Source organism: Bufo gargarizans, chromosome 1 (genome assembly GCF_014858855.1).
Source record: "Bufo gargarizans isolate SCDJY-AF-19 chromosome 1, ASM1485885v1, whole genome shotgun sequence".
Lineage (NCBI taxonomy): Eukaryota > Metazoa > Chordata > Amphibia > Anura > Bufonidae > Bufo > Bufo gargarizans.
Genome location: NC_058080.1, coordinates 137,870,500 through 137,898,498, shown reverse-complemented (window position 1 = coordinate 137,898,498; position 27,999 = coordinate 137,870,500). Strand labels below are relative to the sequence as shown.

At 44.3% G+C, this 27,999-nt stretch overlaps 1 protein-coding gene across 1 annotated transcript in view; it reads right to left on the bottom strand.

Moving 5' to 3' along the window:
* The window catches only part of NIPAL1 (NIPA like domain containing 1), a 49,818-nt gene extending 31,603 nt beyond the window's left edge, over positions 1-18,215 (bottom strand). Inside the window, exon 1 of the mRNA XM_044292853.1 lies at positions 18,092-18,215. Within this exon, the coding sequence (XP_044148788.1) occupies positions 18,092-18,149 (58 nt within the window). The 5' untranslated portion in view covers positions 18,150-18,215. The remainder of the gene's footprint in view (positions 1-18,091) is intronic.
* Positions 18,216-27,999: the final 9,784 nt, after the last annotated feature.

Below are 27,999 nucleotides of genomic sequence, written 5' to 3'. Positions count from 1 at the left end.
GTCTGCATCCGTGATGCGGAGAGCACACGGCCGGTGCCTGCATACTGCGGACCCACTGTTTGCGGTCCGCAATACGGGCCACGGCCGGCCGCGTGCATGAGGCCTAAAGATGCAAACAGAGGAACAGTGCTCTGATTGGGATAATGTGAGAAGACCTGACCAGCCACATTACTGGGGAAATGTAAACCATACTTTTCTGATAAATGAGTCCAAATTTGCTTTCTAGCTGTTGTGAAACTACAATTCTCAGCAAGATACAGAAAGAAGTAGCAGTCTATTGCTTTCATGGCATGCTGGGACTTATAGTTACACAGCAGCTGATTGGGAGTCAGAGTATGAATTTTCATCTTTATATTATTTCTTACATGAAACCAGTGACGAGTCTGTGTATATCCAGCAGACCTGTGGCTTTGCACAGTGTGCTTACCGTCCTTTGCTCTTATATTATTACCAGCGTTATTTGTGTCCACATTTATAAGTACACTATGACCAAAGTACCAAAGTACAGCAGTCATTCAGCTAGAAGCCTGGACGATCAAAGGGAATGTGCAATCAGAAAATGACGGATTGTTTAAATCATGTCTTTATGTTAAACATATTTTGAAAGAATTTTTGGTGATTTTTTTATTTTTAATTTTCCATGTTAACATCTATAATAAAAAAATAATAATAATAATGGGAGTCTTCTTTCTCTGTACAGATCTCTTTACTGCAGCTATCTACTAATCATTACAGGATAAGAGTGACAGATAGCACCTATATACAGACGTGGACAAAATTGTTGGTACCCTTTGGTCAATGAAAGAAAAAGTCACAATGGTCACAGAAATAACTTTAATCTGACAAAAGTAATAATAAATTAAAATTCTATAAATGTTAACCAATGAAAGTCAGACATTGTTTTTCAACCATGCTTCAACAGAATTATGTAAAAAAATAAACTCATGAAACAGGCATGGACAAAAATGATGGTACCCCTAGAAAACACAGAACATAATGTGACCAAAGGGACATGTTAATTCAAGGTGTGTCCACTAATTAGCATCACAGGTGTCTACAACCTTGTAATCAGCCATTGGGCCTATATATATGGCTCCAGGTAATCACTGTGTTGTTTGGTGATATGGTGTGTACCACACTCGACATGGACCAGAGGAAGCAAAGGAAAGAGCTGTCTCAAGAGATCAGAAAGAAAATTATAGACAAGCATGTTAAAGGTAAAGGCTATAAGACCATCTCCAAGCAACTAGATGTTCCTGTGAGTACAGTTGCACATATTATTCATAAGTTTAAGATCCATGGGACTGTAGCCAACCTCCCTGGACGTGGCCGCAGGAGGAAAATTGATGACAAATCTAAGAGACGGATAATCCGAATGGTAACAAAAGAGCCTAGAAAGACTTCTAAAGAGATTCAAGGTGAACTTCATGCTCAAGGAACATCAGTGTCAGATCGCACCATCCGTCGTTGTTTGAGCCAAAGTGGACTACATGGGAGACGACCAAGGAGGACACCATTGTTGAAAACGAATCATAAAAAAGCAAGACTGGAATATGCCAAACTACATGTTGACAAGCCACAAAGCTTCTGGGAGAATGTCCTGTGGACAGATGAGACAAAAATCGAAGTTTTTGCCAAGGCACATCAGCTGTATGTTCACAGACGAAAAAATGAAGCATATCAAGAAAAGAACACTGTCCCTACTGTGAAACATGGAGGAGGCTCTGTTATGTTCTGGGGCTGCTTTGCTGCGTCTGGCACAGGGTGTCTTGAATCTGTGCAGGGTACAATGAAATCTCAAGACTATCAAGGAATTCTAGAGAGAAATGTACTAGCCAGTGTCAGAAAGCTTGGTCTCAGTCGCAGGTCATGGGTCTTGCAACAGGACAATGACCCAAAACACACCGCTAAAAACACCCAAGAATGGCTAAGAGGAAAAAATTGGACTATTCTAAAGTGGCCTTCTATGAGCCCTGACCTCAATCCTATTGAGCATCTTTGGAAGGAGCTGAAACATGCAGTCTGGAAAAGGCACCCTTCAAACCGGACACAACTGGAGCAGTTTGCTCATGAGGAGTGGGCCAAAATACCTGCTGAGAGGTGCAGATGTCTCATTGACAGTTACAGGAAGCGTTTGATTGCAGTGATTGCCTCAAAAGGTTGCGCAACAAAATATTAAGTTAGGGGTACCATCATTTTTGTCCATGCCTGTTTCATGAGTTTATTTTTTTACATAATTCTGTTGAAGCATGGTTGAAAAACAATGTCTGACTTTCATTGGTTAACATTTATAGAATTTTAATTTATTATTACTTTTGTCAGATTAAAGTTATTTCTGTGACCATTGTGACTTTTTCTTTCATTGACCAAAGGGTACCAACAATTTTGTCCACGTCTGTATATGTCATAGCTTATTTACTCCTTCCTGACCTCTTCACAGGTCACAGACCATACCTGGAAAACTCTCCCATAGAAGTCAATGAGTCTGTCCACTGTGTCTATCACCCATGGTGGCTGCTGTAAAGCATATCTCTAAATGCTGTTGAGAACAGCTCATACAAGATGGCAGCCCCCATAATCATGTTCAGCAAAGAGAATAAACAAATCTACAATCAGAAAAGTTTTAACCCTTTAAGAGGTTGAAAATGTGAGGTAACAATAGGATGAACTGCTAGTCACATATCACAGAACAGCCGCCAAGAGACTTGCAGAGTACACAGAATGCAAATTGGAAAAATGCAAATACATTTCTAGACACGTGGGTGACAACATTAAAAACACAGCCAGGGCACAGAATATACCCAGTCGACTCACAATATTATGACCACTTCCTACTTTCGATGTCAGCAGTATGTAGCTCATGAAGGGAGTCACGCGTGGTCGGCTGGCTTGGAGGGTATACAAGGTGTGTGATAGGCTGTCTGCACACATATCCCTCATTGCTTTCATGGGTAAAAGGGGGCAATTTATAAAAGTTGCAAAAACGGGCCAAGAATGCCAGTATTTCTGAAACTGTAAAGTTTGTGAATTGTTCACATGCTGCTGTGGTGAAAACGTGGACCTCTGCTGAGTGGCAGAGGGTTGCCTTCTCCGATGAATCACGTTTTCTGCTTCATTGAATGGATGGACATTAGCGTGTCAGGAGATAAACATCAGAGGACTAATGCAATACCCCAGACCTGAGGGTGCTACAATTGTATATAGTTTGTATTATTATATTGTTATGTATTGTATATGCTTTTGGCCGTTAGTTCCAGTAAGGACTAGTTGGAAAGTAACAGAGTCGAGATGAAGCACTCTACTGAGCTTCTGCTCCTAAGGCCTCATGCATATGGTTGTGTTCCGTGGCCAAGAGCGGACCGTGCGGCCGAGAGCGGACTATACTAGTGTATTACTGTACAGCAGCGGCTGCATGAAGCGCACGGCGTCATAGCAACCAATGACGCGGTGCGCTCATGCTGTCAGCAGGAATCCCGGCCGGGTTTCTACGGTCCGCTCTCGGACGCGGAACACGGCCATGTACATGAGGCCTAAGAAGGATTCTCCACAGAGAACAACCAACTATTGTCTTCAAATAAATTATTGAGAAGACAGACAGCAGAGTGACCAGCTGAGACCAGCATTTAAAGACACTGCTGTGAGTTGATGGACTATGGCTAAGGACGCTCATCATTCAGAATACTACTAGGCGAGTACTGCACAAGTGCTAAACTGCAGCCCTCCAACTTGCTTCCATAATTCTTATGGTGCCAGAAAATTGCACTTGGAAATTGCTGACATTAAATGTACTTGAAGTTACACTTTGCACTTAGTAAAAAAAGAATGTTCTAAGTTTACTTCTGGCCTCAATTTTCAAAACTACATTTCCACTACACCGATCCCCAGGGAGCCGAGGGAGTATACCATGATACAACACTTTATCAGGGCCACTACTACTACCATCCTCGGCAATGGACTGGACTGGGGCGGAGCCCAAAAGGGTAGGCCAACATGACGGGGGGTCTTGGATTGGTGAGCTGGGAAGGGGGGTGGTTTAAGGGGAAAGGGGGGGGATGCAGAGATATGGATTGGTTCAGTTGAAGTATGGGGGTGGAGCGAAGGGGTTAAAGATAGCAGGGACGTGGAAGACGGTAGCCATCTTGGTGACCTAAGAGAAGCTCCCACCCTCCCTAGTTTTTGGGTCAGGCTGGCAGGTGGATGATGGGTGTGTATGGAGGAGAGGTCGGTTGTGTCACGGCGGCTGTGGCGGTGTGGGGTCCTTGGAAATGGTTACTGTGGAACTTGAGGACATTGGGAGAGCCCCACGGTTGTTGGCTGGACTCCCATGGTGGGCGAGCTGTTGTGGTGGATTGTGGGGGGGGGGGCATTCTGGGGTGCTTCCGAGTTGGGTGTTACGGCTGGAGGCAAAATGCCTCACCCCGGTGCGACAGCTCAGGGTTTTGGGGCTTCAAGGACCTCCCCCGTTAGAATTAGTATTGTTTATGGTTACTTATGTATTTTATATTAATAAAACGGCTGCTGTGGCCATTACATTCCAATCATGTGGGTTGGTTGGGTGTATTGGTGTTGGTGGGGGGTAATGCATTAGAGGAGCAGGTAAGTGTGAGAAGGGGCGAACGAGATATAACCAATACCCTTGTCATGCACCGGCTCCTCCGGGGCTCACTGCACAAACACCCTACAACCATTGCTGGAAGAACACAAGCTGGTGGTGGCAGCGTTATGGTCTGGGGAATGTTTTCATGCCATTCTCTAGGCCCACTCATCTATGTGGAAAGCACTCTTAACTGATTTGGGTATGTCTCCATCACTGCAGATCAAGTACAACCATACATGCTGGGTGTTGAGGGAAGTGTTAGATTTAAATGTATATGTATATATGCCCTTACATATATGCATGTATATTGGCCCTTTTATATTGTGTATATGTACATGCAGGTAGATGTGCCCCAAACATCTATATATGTGTATCTGCCATGGCTCTCCCCCAGGTATATGTATATATATATATATATATATATATATATGTATATAGGCCTATAACTGCCCATGTATGCCCCAGGTTTATAATGAGTATATATATGTATATAGATGCGCCCCAAGTATCTATATACATATATATATATACTTAAATTCCCCCCATAGGCACAGCGTTCAGACAGTTCCTGCAGGGGGGTGGATATGTCTCCAGGTGGCTGGTGACTTCAAAGGCCTTTTGTTGAGTTTATCAGCCTAGTTGCTATGCTCTGCCCCTCCTTATGTTTGTGACATGGCTGGGCGTGTGGCGCTGCTAGCCTCAGGGGGTCAACTGGCAGGCATACGTCACAGTCACACTATGATGTCACATCCCTGAGGAGGGGGGGAGGTGGGCTGATTCTGAGGCTGATATAGGAGCCTGAAACCAGGAACAGGGGTCTCTTGGAATCTGGACTACAATCAGAGACATATGGGATGGGAACAGCTCCCTGAAGGAAGAGAGGCCACATGCGGCCACATGCTCCTGGAAATGGCTGAGTACCAACCATCCCCTAACCCCTGGCTGCTGACCTCATGTCTCAGCATTAATCCCTGATGAGCCTGTACCCTGGAAGCAGCCCAGTCACCCCCTTATAACCCTGGTGATCTTAACCTCTCCTGCCCTGAGTCCCCCTATAATCCTAATATCCCCTGTGTTCCCCCAGGATTGTAGATCCCTCATATCCCCTGTTACAGTGGTGTTGCCCCTGTGTCTCTACCCCCGTCACGACTGTCCTGCTTACCCCCAGCAGCAACAGTGTCCGTAATAACCCCTGGTTATTCCCCGTAGGGATAGTATATTGCCAGGATTGGGTGGGCTGCTGGTAAAGTGTATGCATGTGTATTATTACAATTGTAGTTAGATGTTGGGGAGGACTTGGGACTGTGTTAGTGTAGTTAGCACCGTAATAGTGTATTGTTATAGTGTGTGTACTTATATTGTTGTGTGCTGCTATAAACATATATATCTATTCCATTGATATAGATATATATAATTATAAGCAAATATTAGACTGTGACATATAGTGTGTGAATAAATCCCTGCAGAGCATTAACCTCTGCATTGCCCTGTCCCTGCAGAGTCCTGACCATTAACCCCTTCAATGCCTGATCCCTGCTACCGCTGCCCTGATAACTCATTACCCTGTGTTCCTTGGCCTGCAGGTATTAACCCCTGCAGTGCCACAATTGTGTGATTAACCCTCTTGTACACCCGTAGGGACAGTGAGTAGCCAGGCGGGTGGGTTACCGATAATTGTATGTATGTAAGTGTATTATTGTAAGTATAGCTAGTGTGTGGGGTGGAATTTGGGATTGTGCTGTGTAGTGTAGTTAGGTTTGTATTGTGTTTATTGTAGTACCGTTTCTTTACTGCGGTGTGTACTTCTATATGTATATATATTCATATCCATTGATCTATGAATATATATAGATATAGCGTATTGTTAGACTTGTATAATTGTATTGTGTAATAAATATTCCTTATTGTTCATAATACAGAGTATTGTGTTTTTACTAGTCGCCGCCCTAGTATAGTGATAGTAAGGCGCACGTAGTGTAGTGCAATGTAGTGTATTGGTAACAGAGGTAGTTAGCTAGTTAACCTAGCTAGGTATATATATATGATTTAGGCATAAATAGGCGGTGTCATCACTAGACGATTTGCGCCTATTTATGAATATTAATTATCGATATTTGCATAAATATTGGTGATTAATATTCCCCTTTAACACTGGGATCTTCCAGCAAGACAATGTGACATGTCACACGGCTTGAAATGTCCAACATTGGTTGGAAAAGCATGACCAAGGCTTCCAAGTACTACCCTGGTCCTTTTATTCCCCAGACTCGAATCTGTGGGACCACCTCGATCATCCTTTTTGTTCTATGGATCCTCCTCCACGCACCCTCCAGCAGCTTTGGGATGCACTGCAGTCAGCAACGCTCCAGATACCTGTGACAACCAACCAGGACCTTACTGAGTCACTCCCAGCCCGTCTAGCTGCTGTCTACGGTACACACAGTGGTTACGCTGGACATTAGCTGGTGGTTATAATAATGTGACTCGTCTGTGTATATAATGTTAGCACAATTAAGTATGGAAGTTATCAAACAGACATAAACAACATCAGTGTCGGACTGGGTGCCTAGGGCCCACCATTGAATGTAAAAATATTTCCTGCTCACACAGCAGCAAGATGTTACCAGATGATTGAATATGGGGGTCCTTGGGGGGGGGGGAAGGATACTGGCAGCTTTCCTCTATACCTAGAAGTCATCTCAGCTCTGATCGTGTCTATATTAATACACTCGGGAGTTTCTTTAATAATCTATCAAGTTTTTTATATGAACATAGGCTGGTTAAGGTGCTGTACATTGAATATATACATAGGTAGTGCAGTAAGTCTACTGTGTTATATGTTAGGCTACTTTTATACTAGCATTAATATTTTCTGGTATTGAGATCCGTCATAGGGTCTCAATACCGGACAAAAACGCTTCTGTTTTGTCCCTGATCAGCATGCTGCGGTTTTCTCTTGGGTATGAGAACGCAACCAAACGGAGCGTTTTGGAGCATTCCGTTCTGGCTCATTTTGGAGCTACTAATGAGATTGCACTGTTCAGCGAGTCTGTATTGTTAATGGCCGCGCAAATGCAGACCCACTGCACAGTGCAGTCTTATTAGTTTAATTAGAGCTTAGGCCAGTACTACTCCAGCAGTGCTTGACTGCAGTGCGTACACGTTGCAACTGGGACAAGACCACTTGGTCATACTCATTTGGTCATGCCCTTAGTCTGTCTGTGAAGAGCAGCATTAACAGGGTGGAATTGGGCCTCTCCTTCAGGTATCCTTATCTATGGGCACCAATGCAACTTCATGGTCTGCCTCCAATGGAGGATTACCACTTGAGCAACCACAAACAGCCAGAACAAGATTTGATGTTGCTACAATCCTACCGGGGTGTTGCTATGTGTGATGAACAGAAATGATGAAACAAATCATTTTCTCAACTTGACCACTAACATGATCACAGTAGAAGCGTAGAAATGGAAGTTGTATGAATGATATTGAAGAGCAGAAGAAATAAATAATTTTCAAACTAGTAAAATATTTGTCCATCTAAATGCAAAGATGTCCAATGTACCAGCACAAGTTCTGACAGAAATGTGGACTCCTAATACAACAGGATACCAAAGGCCAACAGAAGACAACGTCATCTGGAGATGACTTTGGAGTCAATCACTTGCCACTAGGATCTTTTTCTTGTAAGCTGATTCACAATCAACTGATTAGACGTCATTAATGAGAAAACTGGTGAGAGAAATCGCCACTACAAAAGCTTGGAGGCCACATTGCCTAATGATAGCAGGTTTACATTGTAGGCACAGTTGACTTGTGGCTCACGTGTATCCTCATGTTAGCATTTTAGCCTTACAATGAACTATTTGGGAATTTTAGTGGGGTGAACATGTGTGTCCACGCATGAATTAGATGACCAAAAATCAATATACAGGGATTAGCAATCATCTACAGTACTACCCTGTCAGATTGAAAGACGAAAGTATTTTACAGGCATGAATCTAAAGCAAAAGATAAAAAGCAAAGTACAGGTCTACCTTGGGTACACATACAAGCCAAAGACTGGAATGCAAGACAAAAGATTGCTCCATCTTATCGCTATGTTCACTTCAGGGCATGAGATTTGCCTTCTATGTCTATACTCTAATACAGGGGTGGGCACCCTCCGTCACACTAGATGTTGTGAAACTACAACTCACAGCATGCTCCCTCCACTTCTACCTCATGAAAGTTCCAAGAACAGCCAAGCAAGTGTACATACCCGAAGTTGCAGTTTGACAACATCTAGGCTGCCCGAGGTTGCTGACCTCTGCAAAACATGTAGAAAAGGAATGCCCCATTGCAGGGATGGCCAACCTGTGGCTCTCCAGCTGTTGTAAAACTACAATTCCCACCATGCCCTGATGTAGGCTGATAGCTGTAGGCAGTCTGGGAGTTGTAGTTTTGCAACATCTGGAGAGCCTCAGGTTGGCCATTCCTGCCCCATTGGGTAGAGAATTATCATACTGGTCTGTACTAGTAACATTCCCATCCCAAGTTTTATGCCTTATTCACATGGAGGCTTTTGCCGGCAGAATTTCAGTGGATTCTGCCTCAAAACAGCAGAGATGCCTATGGGGAATCGGCCTCCTTCTGTTTTCAGTAGGAGGCCATGATTTATAGCTGTGACCATATCAAGAAAGGCCATGTTTGGGCGGATGCAAGTGGAAACTATGGTGGGTGTCCACTTGTGGTTTAGCTCCAGTCAATGGGACTAAACCATGAGCAGGTCTGCGGCAGAAACCCCTACGATGGAGTACATATAAATGGGGACTTAAAGTAATAGTTTGTGGAGTATGGAAAGGTATTTTGAGATCATATGACTTTGTGCCATAAATTTGACCTATAAGGGTGAACTCACACGTGGCAGATTTGTTGTAGAAATTTATATGGCTTTATGTGAATCCATGTACTTGCTGCAGAAACAAACTCACTCGGGTCATTCAGTTGCATTCCCCCATATCTGCCACGCGTGAGTTCACTCAGTGCATAAGGACATCATGGGGGGAGCATAGAACTGTCTTTATGGGCAATATGGAATACCACATTTTCCGTACGGCAGCCACTCAGAGCTGCATACAGTGTGATGGTGGGACAACTTTATTATAGAAATGGGATTTCCAGGTGGGGCTCCCAATTTAGTAGCTCATAGAAACAACAGACTTATTTCTTATAGAAAGCAACACCAGTGGGACTGAGTGGGTTCAGTATAGTGGGGACCTGGAGCATGACTGGATTTGAAGGGGTAGGCAGTCAGGGATTTCAATATGGGGTGGGTTTGGATGGTTAGGAAGAATGGGGATGAAATGGTGAATGCTCATTATTTCATCAGGATCCGGACCGGCGTGAGATGTACTTATAAGAGAAGTTAGCGATTCTTTACTTAAGCCAAACCAACTGTTTAATACCCTAGACATGCATGACCATTGCTTACACTGCTACCACCACACAATAACTGTGTTAGCACTTCCAGCTTAAAAACAGCAATCACAAATAAAAATGGAATAGCGTTTTGTTAATTCCTACTACAATGGCAACTCTGCATAAAAATGTCGCCTTATTGCAGTTTAAAGGTGTTGTCCCAATTTTCCCAATATGCCATCCCTTGCTGATCATAGAGATTTAGCCGCAGTCACTAGAAGGCAAAGACCTTGTTTGCTTTATTCGGTTATACTCACAAAAGTGAATCAAGGGCTGTTGAGCAAGCTGCTACTGGCGACACCGGTCGGGCAGAGGGATCAGTGTTTTTATTATATTATGTTTTTCAAAGATTCACTTTTGTGAGTATAACTTAATAAAACAAATTATTTTACTGTTACGTCCTGCATGAGGTGTTTTCTCTCTCTATTTTATCTCCTGAGTTGCCACTTTTGCCCTAGGGTCCGCAAAATATCTATAAGTGATATCATCTTAAAGTTTAATTTCCCCACAAGGGTGGATTACCATACCGAATGCCCGGGGGGAATAAGCTATAAAGACCACTGGACCGCTGAAGTGACAAGTGGAATTTGGCCAGCACTGCAGACCGGTTTATCAGGAGGAGAGACTGAGTATCACTAGTGTAGTGGGGAGATTTATCTGTCAAAACTGATACTATTTTAAATAGACTTTATTTTAACAGCGATATCTGCACACTCCAAGTCGTCGTACCCTATTACTTTTCTAAGTCTCCCTGATCACTGGAGTGTTTTGTGACTTGTTCTGAGCTGTATGTGATCTGTGTATTTTTTTATTTATTTAGCTAGTCAAGACTGCCCACGCTGGCCATAAACCCCCCACCAACCCATTAATGTGAAACATATGTAAATAAAACACTTAGGAAACAGTATGCTGCCCGGGCCCTGTATGCCCCGTAGTGCCTCACACAGTATTTATTCTCCCTTAGTGCCCTTGTACTGTAGAATGATCTCTTAATGCCTCTACACAGTAAGGCCTCATGCGTTTCCGTTCCGTTTATTTGCGTTCCATATACGGTCTGTATACGGGACCATTCATTTCAATGGATCCGCTAATAAAACGGAAGGTACTCCGTTTGCCTTCCGTTTCCGTATTTCCATTGCATTTAAAGATAGAACATGTCCTATTGTTGTCCGCATACAGACAAGGATAGTACTGTTCTATCAGGGGCCAGCTGTTCCGTTCCGCAAAAAAAGAAATGCACACGGACGTCATCCGTATTTTTTGCGGATCCGTTTTTTGCGGACCACAAAATACTGAAAAAGCCATATGGTCATGTGCAATAGGCCTAAGGGTCCATTCACACGTCCGCAATTTGGGTCCGCATTCGTTCCGCAATTTGCAAACCCATTCACTTTCAATTGGGCTGGAATGGATGCGAACCCGCATTTACGGGATCCGCATCCGCATATTCGGGATCTGCATGCATTTTTTCGAGAACCGTTTTTTGGGGATCCGCAATTCCGTTCCTGAAAAAAAAAAAAACATGTCCAATTCTTGTCTGCAATTGCGGACCAGAAAAGGCATTTTCTATTATAGTGTCGGCAATGTGCGGTCCGCAAATTGCGGATAGAACATTTACGGACGTGTGAATGGTCCCTAAGAATGTCCTGTTAGCCCCCCCACAGGTATACCATCTTAGTGCCCCCACACAGCAGAATGTCCCCTTACAGTAGTGCTGGCCCCTTGGCCGCTGTAGTGTTCATAAAATAAACACTACACTGTGTATGCATTTTGCTCGTTCCGCTGCTGTGCCCTAAGACAGGGGGGGGGGGGGGGGGGATTGGGACAGTATAGTTTTGGTATGCTTTCATTACCTTAGGCTTTATGTAGTCTTTTTTTTTTTTTTTTTTTTTTTTTTTTCTTCAACAAAAATTTATTAGAAAAACACTACAAAACATTTTTTACAGACATTTTTACAATCTCTCAATTCTTAGTGTCCCAACTAATTATATATAATTATAATTTATTCAATTCATCTTTTCTTTCATTTAGAAATTTATGTAGTCTGATGGGTTTGGGTCTGATGTCGTAGCATAGAACAAAGCAAATCTTTATCATGAACCGAAACTAAACTTTGTAAAGATATTGTGGAAAAACTAAGTTGAGCGCTTACTACTAGTACATTCTAAACTGCCCGAACCACTCGCCCTGCAGGAGCTGTGTCTGGCAGGGCCGGTGTGTGTACATAGTACACATGAGTACAACCAGTTTTCTCCTGGCCTGATGTCAGAGTTTCATTGTGCGGACATGCATGGCTCCTCCTCGTCATCAGTACCTGACTCAGTGCATGAGCTCATCTGCAACCACACACACCATGTACAGGACAACGTCACCACGAGGAGAACGCACGCAAACAGATTTGTCACCTTGCCTTTGTGACCACACAGTCACGCCATCCCATAGCAACAAGTCAGCCGACTGTGTAATACATTTACCGCAGTCCCCTACCCAAATAATCCTACAGAACTAATAATCCTACAGAACTAAGAATGAATCAGGCTATTACATAGTAAGTAAAACACTAATCACATCAGTCACACTTCATCAAAGAACAATACCGAATGTTACTGTAGCTTGAGCTTAGGGTCCATGTTTTCGGATTTTTTGCTTACCCTGCATGTGGACAACCTCTTGGGGTCCAAGCAGGAAACCAGTAGATCAGGATCTATTAGTAGTCTTGTGTAGATCACAATGCCTTAAAGAGTTTTTCCTCTATTTTAATCTTCATAGCATACCCTGAGGATAGGCCACCAAAATCTGATTGTCGGGGGTCCAACACCCCGCAAATGCTGTTCTGCAATAGCTCAGGCTCCGGGAATATGCACCAGAATTACAACGCTGCTCCCACTGACTTCAGCTACCACTGCCGAACTGCTGATTGGCAGAGGTGCAGGTATTGGACCACTGCGGATCAGATATAGATGACTCGTCTTTCATGGTTAGGCCGAATGCACACGACCGTGGAACACAGACGTGAGCGGTCCGTGGTGGTATCCCGGCCTGGCATCCTGCTGAGAGCAAGAACGCACGGCGTCATTGGTTGCTATGACGCCGTGTGCTTCGTGCCACCGCTGCACTACAGTAATACACTGGTATGATCTATACAATTCTTTTACTGTAGTGCAGCGGCAGCACGAAGCGCACTGTGTCATAGCAACCAAAGACGTTGTGCGCTCCTGCTCTCAGCAGGATGCCAGGCCGGGATACCACGGACCGCTCACGTCCGTGTTCCACGGTCGTGTGCATTTGGCCTTAGTCTGTAAAAGGTCGTCGTTCAGGATGAAAATGCCGTAAGTTAAAAAACAAATCAAGAACCTGGGTTCTGCCTTGATCTGCGGTTTCATTGACAGGTTGGAAATTTGTTGTTTGGCATAAACAATTTACCGACAACCTCACCTGATAACAACTGGAAACAGTCCTGTAGTAAAATGAGGTGCAGTCATAATGCCTATGGGTTCATTCACACGTCCGCAACACACCTGGCCGGCACTCCCTATAGAAATGCCTATTCTTGTCCGCAGCTGCGGACAAGAATAGGACATGTTCTATCTTTTACGGAGCTGCGGACCGGAATTTTCGGGGCCAAAACCTGGAAGTTCGGGGCTGCTCTCCGCAAATGCGAAAGTGGAGAGCACATAGTGTGCTCTCCGCTTCACGTCCGGGCCCATAGAGAATGAATGGGTCCGCACCCGTTCCACAAAATTGCGGAACGGGTGAGGACCCTTTTGCGGACGTGTGAATGGACCCTTTTGCGGACGTGTGAATGGACCCTTTTGCGGACGTGTGAATGGACCCTAAGGCAGAAAAAGACATCAGTATTTTAAATGACACATGGGACATGGGAGCCTTGTAAGGCTACTTTCACATCTGTGTTTTTGCTGGATCATCAAAAACGCTTGATAATACAACCGGCTGCGTCCGAACGGATCCATTTGTATTATCTCTAAAATGGCCATGACAAAACCATTGTGATTCAATAGGGCACTGGCACCATTGACTTACATCGTGAGTCATGACGGATCCATCTTGCTCCGCATCCCATGCCGGACAGAAAAACGCTGCAAGCGGCATGGGAACACAACCAAACGGAACAGAATGCATTTTGGTGCAATCCGTTCCCTTCAGTTCAGTTTTGTCTCCGTTGACAATAAATGGGGACAAAACTGAAGCGTTTTCCTCCGCTATTAAGACCCTATGACGGATCTCAATACCAGAAAGGGAAAACACAGATGTGAAAGTAGCCTTACTGAATTTGCCTTGCGGCCCAGGAGCTTCATTTTATGCCCCTGCCCAATCAGTCCAGCGTAGTGCAGGGCAAGTGCAAATTTGGTGAGTTTCTTGAGTTTCCTGTTGATGATGTTGTGGGCAATATCATTCTGCCATAGAATAACCCGCCACTGGTGTGAAGATCACTATTTAGTTCATAGACGCTGCTAGTGATCTGGTCGCTCCGGAGCCCAGACCTCCATATTATTAAAATGTAACGTGGAACAAAGGCAGACACAAGGGTAAGGGTAGACAAGAAATACTGAAAGAAATCATTTTATTTTTATTTCCGGCTTCTTTTTTCTTGATACTGAAGAATCAATAACTTTTTACTTAAAGGGCTTTGCTGAGAAAAATGAAGTTTTAATATATTCAAATGTTTCCCCAGGAGCACATATGAACATATAATAAAACATCATATTTCTCACCAATGCGGGTACATATGAACTTGGGACCAACACAGATGCCTCCAGCTGCCAAGTGCCCATGTAATAGGTGAGACAGTGTCATAGGTACAAATCTGCTGACAAATGTCCTTTATTGGCAGGTTCAGCAAGAAAATGAAATATCAGATTACTGCTTAGGCCAATCCTTTAAGAGTGTATTCAAGCCAGGAAACAATTCCCAGAATGAACATTGCTCCTCTGACATGAACTCACAGCATCATAATGATTCAATGTACGGTAAGTCTACTGAACTGTACTCACATAGTGCCATGACTACATGACGGTGGTATTGGTTACTTTCCGTCCGACCCCTCTAATAATACAACACAGACACTAGGTTGGAATAAATCGGCCACAGCAGCTGTTTTTATTAACATACAACACATAGAAAACCATAAACACTTCTAAATAATAATAATTCCCTCCAAGGGGAGATCCTTGAAGCCCCAAACAACTGAAATTACCCCACCAGCTCGGAAGCACCTTTTAATTCTGCCACAACTAGGAGTCCAGCCCCAACCATGGAGCCCCCCCATCATCCTCCCCTGTGAATATACCAACTTCAAGGACCTCCCCCCGCCCCAGCCGCCGTGACAAATGATACCTCCCAGTTCTCCACTCATAACCTAACCTTCTATAACATACCAAACCCCTATCCAGGGGAGGGTGGGTGGGAGCTCTTTTTAAAGGGTACCTAAAATGGCCCCTTCTTCCCTTAACTGTTTATCTCCTTCCCCCCTCCCCTAAACTCAAAATGGCCAATCCCTATTCCTCATAATCTCCCTAAACCCACAAGCCTATCCCTATCCCCCTGGGGTCTACCTGAACCAAACCCCCCGAAATGATGGCCTCCCCTAAAGGCTTTGCCCCCCCAGTCCGGCCATAACTGTTTAGTAGGCCTGTGGTGAGACAGGAACACACAGCATCATAATGATTTAATATAAGTCTACTGAACTGTACTGACATAATGCCATGACTACAGTTCAGTAGGGCTGTGGTGAGACAGGAACACACAGCATCATAATGATTTAATATAAGTCTACTGAACTGTACTGACATAATGCCATGACTACAGTTCAGTAGGGCTGTGGTGAGACAGGAACACACAGCATCATAAATCATTATGATACTGTGAGTTCACATCAGAGGATCGGTGTTCAATGTTCAGAAATGGAGCCGTCCCATGGAGCATGTTTCCCAGACCGAGTACTCCTGTGGCCTGTGCATCGCTTTTGGGAAACAAAACTTGAAGGAGACATAAGATACAAAGAGAGATGGCTGCTATAGATGCACACAAACATATATAACCTTGTATTGCGTACATGAGCTATACAGCTCCTAGCATACTCTGACATTAGAAAGTACAAATTGTAGTCTAACCCAAGCTGTACACACCTCTACAGCTTATCACATTGCTTCATCCAACACAATGTAAAACCACACACTGCCGCTCAATGTATCATTACAACTCCAATCATTCACTGACAGACACCGTAGTATTACAACTCTTAGGCCTCTTTCACACGGGCGTCATGTTTTTTGCCCGGATAAGAGGCGGGTGCGTTGCGGGAAAATGCGCGATTTTTCCGCGCGAGTGCAAAACATTGTCATGCGTTTTGCACTCGCGTGAGAAAAATCACGCATGTTTGGTACCCAGACCCGAACTTCTTCACAGAAGTTCGGGCTTGGGATTGATGTTCTGAAGATTGTATTATTTTCCCTTATAACATGGTTATAAGGGAAAATAATAGCATTCTGACTACAGAATGCTTAGTATAATAGTGCTGGAAGGGTTAAAAATAATAAAAAAAGTTAACTCACCTTCTCCTCTTGTTAGCGTAGATCCCGGTCTGTTCTTTAGCTGTGGACTGAATGACCTGAGGTGACGTCAGATCACATGCTCCAATCACATGGTCCATCACCATGGTGATGGAGCATGTGATCTGACGTCATCAAAGGTCCTTCAGCCACAGCTAAAGAACAGACCGGCCTCTACGCGAACAAGAGGAGAAGGTGAGTTAACTTTTTTATTATTTTTAACCCTTCCAGCACTATTATACTAAGCATTCTGTATTCAGAATGCTATTATTTTCCCTTATAACCATGTTATAAGGGAAAATAATACAGTGAATAGACTGTCACCTAGAACCCATGCGTGAAAATCGCACCGCATCCGCACTTGCTTGCGGATGCATGCGATTTTCACGCAACCCCATTCATTTCTATAGGGCCTGCATTACGTGAAAAACGCACAAAGAGGAGCATGCTGCGATTTTCACGCAACGCATAAGTGATGCGTGAAAATCACCGCTCGTGTGCACAGCCCCATAGAAATGAATGGGTCAGGATTCAGTGCGGGTGCAATGCGTTCACCGCACGCATCGCACCCGCACGGAAAACTCGCCCGTGTGAAAGGGGCCTTAGCATATACTGACAATCACAGTATCATTCACAGTATTATTATAACTCTCAGCATATACTGACAATCACAGTATCATTATAACTCCCAGCATACACTGACAGTCGCAGTAGATATTACAACTCTCAGCATACACTGACAATAACAATAGTATTACAACTGCAAGCATACACTGTCAAACACAATAGTATTACAACTCTCAGCATACACTGACAATCACAGTATCATTATAACTCCCAGCATACACTGACAGTCGCAGTGGATATTACAACTCTCAGCATACACTGTCAAACACAATAGTATTGCAACTCTCAGCATACACTGGCAGTCACAGTAGTATTACAACTCTCAGCATACACTGACAATCACAATATCATTATAACTCTCAGCATACACTGACAATCACAATATCATTATGACTCTCAGCATACACTGACAGTCACAGTATCATAACTCTTGGCATAAACTGACAGTCGCAGTAGATATTACAACTCTCAGCATACACTGACAGTCACAGTATCATTATAACTCTTGGTATAAGCTGACAGTCGCAGTAGATATTACAACTCTCAGCATACACTATCAAACAATACTATTACAACTCTCAGCATACACTGACAGTCACAGTATCATTATAACTCCCAGCATACACTGACAGTCGCAGTAGATATTACAACTCTCAGCATACACTGTCAAACACAATAGTATTATAACTCCCAGTATCCGCTGACAGTTACGTGCTGTCACATACACCTCTTTCTCAGTAACAGAAGGGAGATGTATTTTTATAAGAAAGGCAACAGTTTCTCGAGTCACGGCAGTATAGGTAGGAGGAGGTGTGCAGGGCATGGAGCTGGCACTCACCTGTGGTACACTGCGCTCCTGCTGGCACATCTATCTGAGCTGGCGGTGACTCTCCCATTCTTCAATCCAGGAACGATTCCCCTGAGCAGTCCCTCCAGTCCCTGCTGTCAGCACTGCGCTCTGCTCTGCACTGCCTCCTCCCTGCTCACACCCACCACCAGGGCTCAGGAGCTCTCAGCCCTCCTGTCTATGACAAGCTCCAGGTTTTGCATTTCCTCACGCTTTCTTTCATGTACTCATCACATACATTACTGATATCACCTGGAAACCCAGAATGACTCACTCCTCACAAGCCAGGCATCCAGGTAGCAGGACAAAGGTCAGGACCTGAACAAAAGGGCCGCCACGCCACAATTATCAGATTTATTTCAATAGGCGCTCCACCTGCATAGATGCTATCAATATGCTAACAATTTCCTAATATTGTGTGCAGCTATGATGGCTTCCACTCCAGTAGAGGTGCCATACAGCATCACTAGCTGTCACTCCACTTCCCCATACATGTGCACACTTGGTTTGTGTATGTGGTTAGTGGGGGAGGAGAGGGCCACTACCAGATACTTCTGAAGGTGGATTATCTCCCTGCAGCAGTGGCGTTGCGAGGGCTGGTGTCACCCGGTGCGGTATAGAAAATGGTGTCACACCCGCGTCCACCCCAGCAATAATTTCAGTTATGTGATCAGTTATTATTAGCTAAAACCAGTAGTGAAGGTATAGGTATACTGGAAAGATCTGCACCCGTTCTGTGTTTTTGGCTCACAATAAGCTCCATTCACACATCCGCAATTCCATTCTGCATTTTGCGGAACAGAACTGCGGACCCATACATTTCTATGGGGCCGCACGACATGCGGACCCGATCCGGAATTGCGGACTCGCAGTTCCGGGTCCGCAATTCCGATCCTGAAAAAAATAGAACATGTCCTATTCTTGTCCGCAATAGCGGACAAGAATAGGCATATTCTTTAGTGCCGGCAATGTGTGGTCCGCAAAATGCGGAACACATATTGCCGCTGTCCGTGTTTTGCGGATCCGCAAAACACACACGGATGTGTAAATGGACCCTAAGGGCGCATCAAGAAGACCGTGCTGTGTTTAGCAATCTGCAAAACACAGCTACTGCTCGTGTGCGTTCCCATTATAGAAATACCTATTCCTGTCCGCGGACAAGAATAGGACATGCTCTATATTTTTTGCAGGGCCGCGGAACGGAACAACTGTGTGCTGTCCGCCTCTTTTGCGGCCCCATTGAAATGACTGGGTCCGCACCCTTTCTGCAAAATTGTTTAGCGGATGCGGACTCGTTCATACGGTCATCTGAATGAGCCCTCACTCATGGAAATAACTGACCAAAAAACTGAAGTGTGAACTCGGCACAAAACAGTTGCCGGACTGCAAGTTGCAGACAAGTTGTACGTGTTTTTGTGTCGCACACCAGATGTCGGTGTGCTAAAGAGGATTGCTAATTAACAAATAAAATATATCACATAATAAAATGTACCCAAAACTAAACAGGAGGGACTTCTAAGGCTATAGTCACAGGACAATGAAAAAGAAAAAGGTTTTTTCATGGATGCTTTTCTTGGCAACTGTTCCCTTCAATTGTATGGGGGCTGTTGGTCTGTAAAAATGGACAAAATTAGACATAAAAAAAAAACTGGTAGTGTGAATAACCCCATAGATACCACTGTTCTTCAAACAGTCATGTGACGGTCATGTTCCATGTGAATGTAGCCTAGGGGGTCGTGCACACAGACATGGACGTTGTATGGCAGCACCTTAGAACGGAGCTATGCTTCTAAGGGAGAATACCTTCATACATACAGCGGCCATGGAAGCACGCCTCAATTATTTTTCTGTTGGATTTCATACAGAATCTCGCACAAAACACTTCTGTATAAAACTGAAGGAATATGGAGGTACAGTAACTGACATGTACCTCTACGGTAGCAGTATGTGCACAATGGTGCGGTAGTATGGCTGCTTGCATGAGCTCTATACATACAGCATTATTCCCCCTATCAATGATTTGCTTGCCACCAAACACACACCTTAAACCTCGTTCACACAGCAGAGATTGTGGTGCATTGCAAAACCGAAATACTGACGCATGAGAAAAAAAAAACAAAAAAAAACAACGCACTATTTAACATTGATTTTATTTTATTTTTTTGATGAAAGCAGTTTTATGAAAAGTAAAAAACAAAAAAAATGCCATATGTTAAGCCATATGCGTTATATAGTGAAGCAGCTGGCGGTAAAACACCTCAGGCTGCGTTTCTGGAGCACGACTGTGGTGAATACGGCAACATGTGAATGGGGAAGACAGAAAAAGTGAACTTGACCTCAGAGGTGAGACAAGCTGTTGAGTCAGGTGGGTGTACAGGCTTAGCACACGTGTACACACAGCTCCCACATGCAGCCATACATGTAGGTTATATAGGTCTCCACTAACCTGAGCGTGTCCCGGCTGCAGCTTGAACCTGCCCTGACTTGCACAGTGGATGAGGAGGGGGTGGCTCTTCCCTCGGAAGTGAGTGGTGTTGGGTCCGGCGGGTGACGTCACTTACTCCATCAGACTGGTGTCACCCGGTGTGGCCCGCACCCGTCGCACCCCCTCGCAACGCCACTGCCCTGCAGAACAAAAAGATTAGCATTTAAAGATGATAATAGGAAGAGTTGGGAGGTCCTCATACCAGTTATGCCTCATTCACACATCAGTGTTCGGTCAGTTATTTCCATCAGTGAATGTGAGCCAAAACCAGGAGTGGCTCTAAACACAGAACAGGCGCAGATATTTCCATTGCACCTTATCTCTGTGGAGGCTTCAATCCTGGTTTAGCCTCACAATCACTGATGGAAATCACTGACAAAAACACTGATGTGTGAATAAGGCTTTAAACTGTTGATGAGTCAAACCAACAACCGCGGGCTTGGCCAACATTAGTATAATGCCTGGATCCCATTGACAAACTATAGTATTGTCAGTGGTGGGCCTACATAATGTGGAATTGTCAACTTACCAACACAGATAACATATTACTGGAACTGAAAAATAAATAACATTCAAAGCAATTCCTCAATATATCATGAGGCAGAGAATCCCAAAAATCGTCTGGCAACAAACTGCAGCAATCAGCGGTTTCTGTCAGGCCAATTCTCGCCATTTTTGCCAGATCTCTTCTGGAAACCATCTCTGCCAAAACAGCTTGTCGGAATTGCTGCTGCAGTTATAAAATTAGCCTAAGCCCACAATGTAAAACTGCTGAAAGGGGTCGTCCAGCCTTTTTTAACTGATGGTCTATCCTGAGGATAGGCCATCACTTCAAAGAGGCTGGACAACCCCTATAAAGGGATCACCAAGTATGAAATTTACAAAAGCACAGCGCTCAGCTATTTACGGCAGTCCCATAGATAACAAATGGAGCGTCAGGAGTCATGCTTGGCCTGCTACTCTATGAGGATGGGACCCCCTTTCTCGGGATCAGTGGCACTCGCAGTGGTCAAACCCCCAACCATCAGTTAGTTTTCTCCATCCTTTGGATAGGGAATACCTTTCACACTTGGTACAATCCCTTTAAAGAAAAGTCTTATCTGCACTGAATAAACTCTCCAGCCAAAAATATCTAAGGGTAGGCTCACATGTCAGATTTGTAATCGATACACATGCTGCAGGAACAACCCTTTTCAGATGTATGAAATAGAGTTTCAATTGTACAAATGTTTGCAACAAATTTGTTATGTGAGAACATATATGATAAGAAACCTGTTATGATAAGAAATCATGTTTGAGATGCAGATTTTTTGCTGCAATCGTTAATGCATTTAAAGAAATTTAAAGAAAGCCTACTAAATGTTCCTCTATGGACTCCTGGCGACAGTTATTTAAAGCAAACTCAGCAAGGGACAAAAAAGAACAACAATCCTCCTGATACGCGCCACAAAACAGCGCAGATATGTCTCCAGATTCTGATTGACGCATTCGGTTTGACCATTCGACTGCGGGTGAAAAGCAGAAGAGAACGACAACCGAATCCCCAAGCGAGAACAGAAGGCCTTCCAGAATCTGGAAACAAATTGCGTGCCCCTATCAGAAACGATGTCTGAAGGAATGCCATGCAATTTAACAATGTGATCAACAAACGCTTGCGCCAACGTCTTAGCATTGGGTAACCCAGTAAAGGGAATGAAATGCGCAATTTTGCTAAAACGCTCCACTACCACCAGAATCACAGTCTTCCCCGAGGAACAAGACAGGTCCGTAATGAAGTCCATGGACAGATGCGTCCAAAGACGGGAAGGAATGGGTAACGGGAGGAGAGAACCTGATGGCCGTGAATGAGGGACCTTGGCACGAGCGCAGGTCTCGCAGGCTGCCACAAAACCCTCAACCGTCTTATGAAGAGTAGGCCACCAGAATCTCCAAGCAATGAGATCCACTGTGGCTCTACTCCCCGGGTGCCCAGCAAGGACAGTATTGTGGTGCTCCTTAAACCTTGTGTCGTAAAGTGAGAGGCACAAACAACCTCCCAGGAGGACAAAGATCAAGAGCCTCTGCCTGGGCTGCCTGAACCTCTGCCTCCAAAATCAGGATAAAGAGCAGAGACGACCACCCCTTCAGCCAAAATGGGACCCGGGTCGTCAAAGTTCCCCCCTCCTGGAAAACAACGTGACAGGGCATCCGCCTTCACATTTTTAACCCCAGGGCGGAACGTGACAACAAAATTAAACCTAGGTAAGAACAAAGACCATCTGACCTGTCTCGGGTTCAGACGCTTGGCCAATTCCAAGTAGGCCGGATTCTTATGGTCGGTAAACACGGTAATAGGGTGTCTGGCTCCCTCTAACCAATGGCGCCATTCCTCAAAAGCTAATTTATTGGCCAACAACTCCCTATCTTCCACATCTAATTTCTCTGCAGAGGAGAGTTTCCTTGAGAAAAAGGCACACGGTCGCCATTTGGCAGGAGAGGGACCCTGAGATAAGACCGCCCCCACACCCACCTCAGAAGCGTCCACCTCAACAATAAAAAGTAGAGAGACATCAGGTTGTACCAAAATGGGAGCAGAAGCAAAACTCTCTTTGATACTAGAAAAAGCTTTAAGCGCATCTACCGACCACGAGGAAAAATCTACCCCCTTTTTAGTCATATCAGTGAGTGGCTTAACAACAGAGGAATAATTCAAAATGAACTTTCTGTAATAGGCAAAACCCCAAAACCGCATCAGCGCCTTCTGATTCTCAGGAAGCTCCCAATCAAGCACAGCACGGACCTTCTCAGGGTCCATGCAAAAACCAGAAGCGGAGAGAAGAAAACCAAGAAATTGAATCTCTGGAACCGCAAACACACATTTTTCCAGTTTAGCGTTCAATTTATTCTCCCGCAGAATTTGCAAGACCTGACGTAGGTGGTCCCAATGAGTCTTGAAATCAGGAGAAAAAAAATCTAAATATCATCTAGATACACCAGAACATATTTCCCCATTAAGGCTACTTTCACACTAGCGTTCGGGTTTCCGTTCGTGAGCTCCGTTTAAAGGAGCTCACGAGCGGACCCGAACGCAGCCGTCCAGCCCTGATGCAGTCTGAATGGAGGCGGATCCGCTCAGACTGCATCAGTCTGGTGGCGTTCAGCCTCCGCTCCGCTCGCCTCCGCACGGACAGGCGGACAGCTGAACGCTGCTTGCAGCGTTCGGGTGTCCGCCTGGCCGTTCGGAGGCGAGCGGATCCGTGCGGATCCGTCCAGACTTTCAATGTAAGTCAATGGGGACGGATCCGTTTGAAGATGCCACAATGTGGCTCAATCTTCAAGCGGATCCGTCCCCCATTGACTTTACATTGAAAGTCTGGACGGATCCGTACTAGGCTATTTTCACACTTAGCTTTTTTTTGCTAAAATAATGCAGACGGATCCGTACTGAACGGAGCCTCCGTCTGCATTATTATGATCGGATCCGTTCAGAACGGATCCGATCGAACGCTAGCCGAACGCTAGTGTGAAAGTAGCCTAAATGATTAAAAAAAAACGCTGTTCACAAAATGTTGGAAGACGGCCGGAGCATTCAAACCAAAGGGCATAACCAAATTCTCGAAATGACCCTCAGGGGTATTGAAGGCCGTCATCCATTTGTCCCCTTCCCTGACCAGGTTGTATGCCCCTCTTAACCACTTCAGCCCCGCTAGGTGAAACCCACTTCATGACCAGAGCACTTTTTACACTTCGGCACTACACTACTTTCACCGTTTATCGCTCGGTCATGCAACTTACCACCCAAATGAATTTTACCTCCTTTTCTTCTTACTAATGGAGCTTTCATTTGGTGGTATTTCATTGCTGCTGGCATTTTTACTTTTTTTGTTATTAATCAAAATGTAACGATTTTTTTGCAAAAAAATGACATTTTTCACTTTCAGCTGTAAAATTTTGCAAAAAAAACGACATCCATATATAAATTTTTCGCCAAATTTATTGTTCTACATGTCTTTGATAAAAAAAAAATGTTTGGGCAAAAAAAAAATGGTTTGGGTAAAAGTTATAGCATTTACAAACTATGGTACAAAAATGTGAATTTCCGCTTTTTGAAACAGCTCTGACTTTCTGAGCACCTGTCATGTTTCCTGAGGTTCTACAATGCCCAAACAGTAGAAAAACCCCACAAATGACCCCATTTCGGAAAGTAGACACCCTAAGGTATTCGCTGATGGGCATAGTGAGTTCATAGAACTTTTTATTTTTTGTCACAAGTTAGCGGAAAATGATGATGATTTTATTTTTTCTTACAAAGTCTCATATTCCACTAACTTGCGACAAAAAATAAAAAATTCTAGGAACTCACCATGCGCCTCACAGAATACCTTGGGGTGTCTTCTTTCCAAAATGGGGTCACTTGTGGGGTAGTTATACTGCCCTGGCAATTTAGGGGCCCAAATGTGTGAGAAGAACTTTGCAATCAAAATGTGTAAAAAATGACCGGTGAAATCCAAAAGGTGCACTTTGGAATATGCGCCCCTTTGCCCACCTTGGCAGCAAAAAAGTGTGACACATCTGGTATCGCCGTACTCAGGAGAAGTTGGGGAATGTGTTTTGGGGTGTCATTTTACATATACCCATGCTGGGTGAGAAAAATATCTTGGTCAAATGCCAACTTTGTATAAAAAAATGGGAAAAGTTGTCTTTTGCCAAGATATTTCTCTCACCCAGCATGGGTATATGTAAAATGACACCCCAAAACACATTCCCCAACTTCTCCTGAGTACGGCGATACCAGATGTGTCACACTTTTTTGCAGCCAAGGTGGGCAAAGGGGCACACATTCCAAAGTGCACCTTTCGGATTTTGCAGGCCATTTTTTACACATTTTGATTGCAAGGTACTTCTCACACATTTGGGCCCCTAAATTGCCAGGGCAGTATAACTACGCCACAAGTGACCCCATTTTGGAAAGAAGACACCCCAAGGTATTCCGTGAGGGGCATGGCGAGTTCCTAGAATTTTTTATTTTTTGTCAAAAGTTAGCGGAAAATGATGATTTTTTTTTTTCTCTTTTTTTCCTTACAAAGTCTCATATTCCACTAACTTGCGACAAAAAATAAAAAATTCTAGGAACTCGCCATGCCCCTCACGGAATACCTTGGGGTGTCTTCTTTCCAAAATGGGGTCACTTGTGGCGTAGTTATACTGCCCTGGCAATTTAGGGGCCCAAATGTGTGAGAAGTACTTTGCAATCAAAATCTGTAAAAAATGACCGGTGAAATCCGAAAGGTGCACTTTGGAATATGTGCCCCTTTGCCCACCTTGGCATCAAAAAAGTGTCACACATCTGGTATCGCCGTACTCAGGAGAAGTTGGGGAATGTGATTTGGGGTGTCATTTTACATATACCCATGCTGGGTGAGAGAAATATCTTGGCAAAAGACAACTTTTCCCATTTTTTTATACAAAGTTGGCATTTGACCAAGATATTTTTCTCACCCAGCATGGGTATATGTAAAATGACACCCCAAAACACATTGCCCAACTTCTCCTGAGTACGGTGATACCAGATGTGTCACACTTTTTTGCTGCCAAGGTGGGCAAAGGGGCACATATTCCAAAGTGCACCTTTCGGATTTTGCAGGGCATTTTTTACACATTTTGATTGCAAAGTTCTTCTCACACATTTGGGCCCCTAAATTGCCAGGGCAGTATAACTACCCCACAAGTGACCCCATTTTGGAAAGAAGACACCCCAAGGTATTCCGTGAGGGGCATGGCGAGTTCCTAGAATTTTTTATTTTTTGTCGCAAGTTAGTGGAATATGAGACTTTGTAAGGAAAAAAGAAAAAAAAAGAAAAATCATCATTTTCCGCTAAATTGTGACAAAAAATAAAAAATTCTAGGAACTCGCCGTGCCCCCCACGGAATACCTTGGGGTGTCTTCTTTCCAAAATGGGGTCACTTGTGGCGTAGTTATACTGCCCTGGCAATTTAGGGGCCCAAATGTGTAAGAAGTACCTTGCAATCAAAATGTGTAAAAAATGGCCTGCGAAATCCGAAAGGTGCCCCTTTGCCCACCTTGGCTGCAAAAAAGTGTGACACATCTGGTATCGCCGTACTCAGGAGAAGTTGGGGAATGTGTTTTGGGGTGTCATTTTACATATACCCATGCTGGGTGAGAGAAATATCTTGGCAAAAGACAACTTTTCCCATTTTTTTATACAAAGTTGGCATTTGACCAAGATATTTTTCTCACCCAGCATGGGTATATGTAAAATGACACCCCAAAACACATTCCCCAACTTCTCCTGAGTACGGCGATACCACATGTGTGACACTTTTTTGAAGCCTAGATGCGCAAAGGGGCCCAAATTCCTTTTAGGAGGGCATTTTTAGACATTTGGATCCCAGACTTCTTCTCACACTTTCGGGCCCCTAAAAAGCCAGGGCAGTATAAATACCCCACATGTGACCCCACTTTGGAAAGAAGACACCCCAAGGTATTCAATGAGGGGCCTGGCGAGTTCCTAGAATTTTTTTTTTTTTGCATAAGTTAGCGGATATTGATTTTTTTTTTGTTTTTTTCTCACAAAGTCTCACTTTCCGCTAACTTAGGACAAAAATTTCAATCTTTCATGGACTCAATATGCCCCTCACGGAATACCTTGGGGTGTCTTCTTTCCGAAATGGGGTCACATGTGGGGTATTTATACTGCCCTGGCTTTTTAGGGGCCCTAAAGCGTGAGAAGAAGTCTGGAATATAAATGTCTAAAAATGTTTACGCATTTGGATTCCGTGAGGGGTATGGTGCGTCCATGTGAGATTTTATTTTTTGACACAAGTTAGTGGAATATGAGACTTTGTAAGAAAAAACAAAAACAAAAACAAACAAAAAATTTCCGCTAACTTGTGCCAAAAAAAATGTCTGAATGGAGCCTTACCAGGGGGGGGGGGGGGTGATCAATGACAGGGGGGTGATCAATGACAGGGGGGTGATCACCCATATAGACTCCCTGATCACCCCCCTGTCATTGATCACCCCCCCTGTAAGGCTCCATTCAGACATCCGCATGATTTTTTACGGATCCATGGATACATGGATCGGATCCACAGAACGCATGCGGACGTCTGAATGGAGCCTTACAGGGGGGTTATCAATGACAGGGGGTGATCAGGGTAATCAGGGTGATCACCCCCCTGTCACTGATCACCCCCCCTGTAAGGCTCCATTCAGACATCCGCATGATTTTTTACGGATCCATGGATCGGATCCACAAAACGCATGCGGACGTCTGAATGGAGCCTTACAGGGGGGTTATCAATGACAGGGGGTGATCAGGGTAATCAGGGTGATCACCCCCCTGTCACTGATCACCCCCCCTGTAAGGCTCCATTCAGACATCCGCATGATTTTTTACGGATCCATGGATAC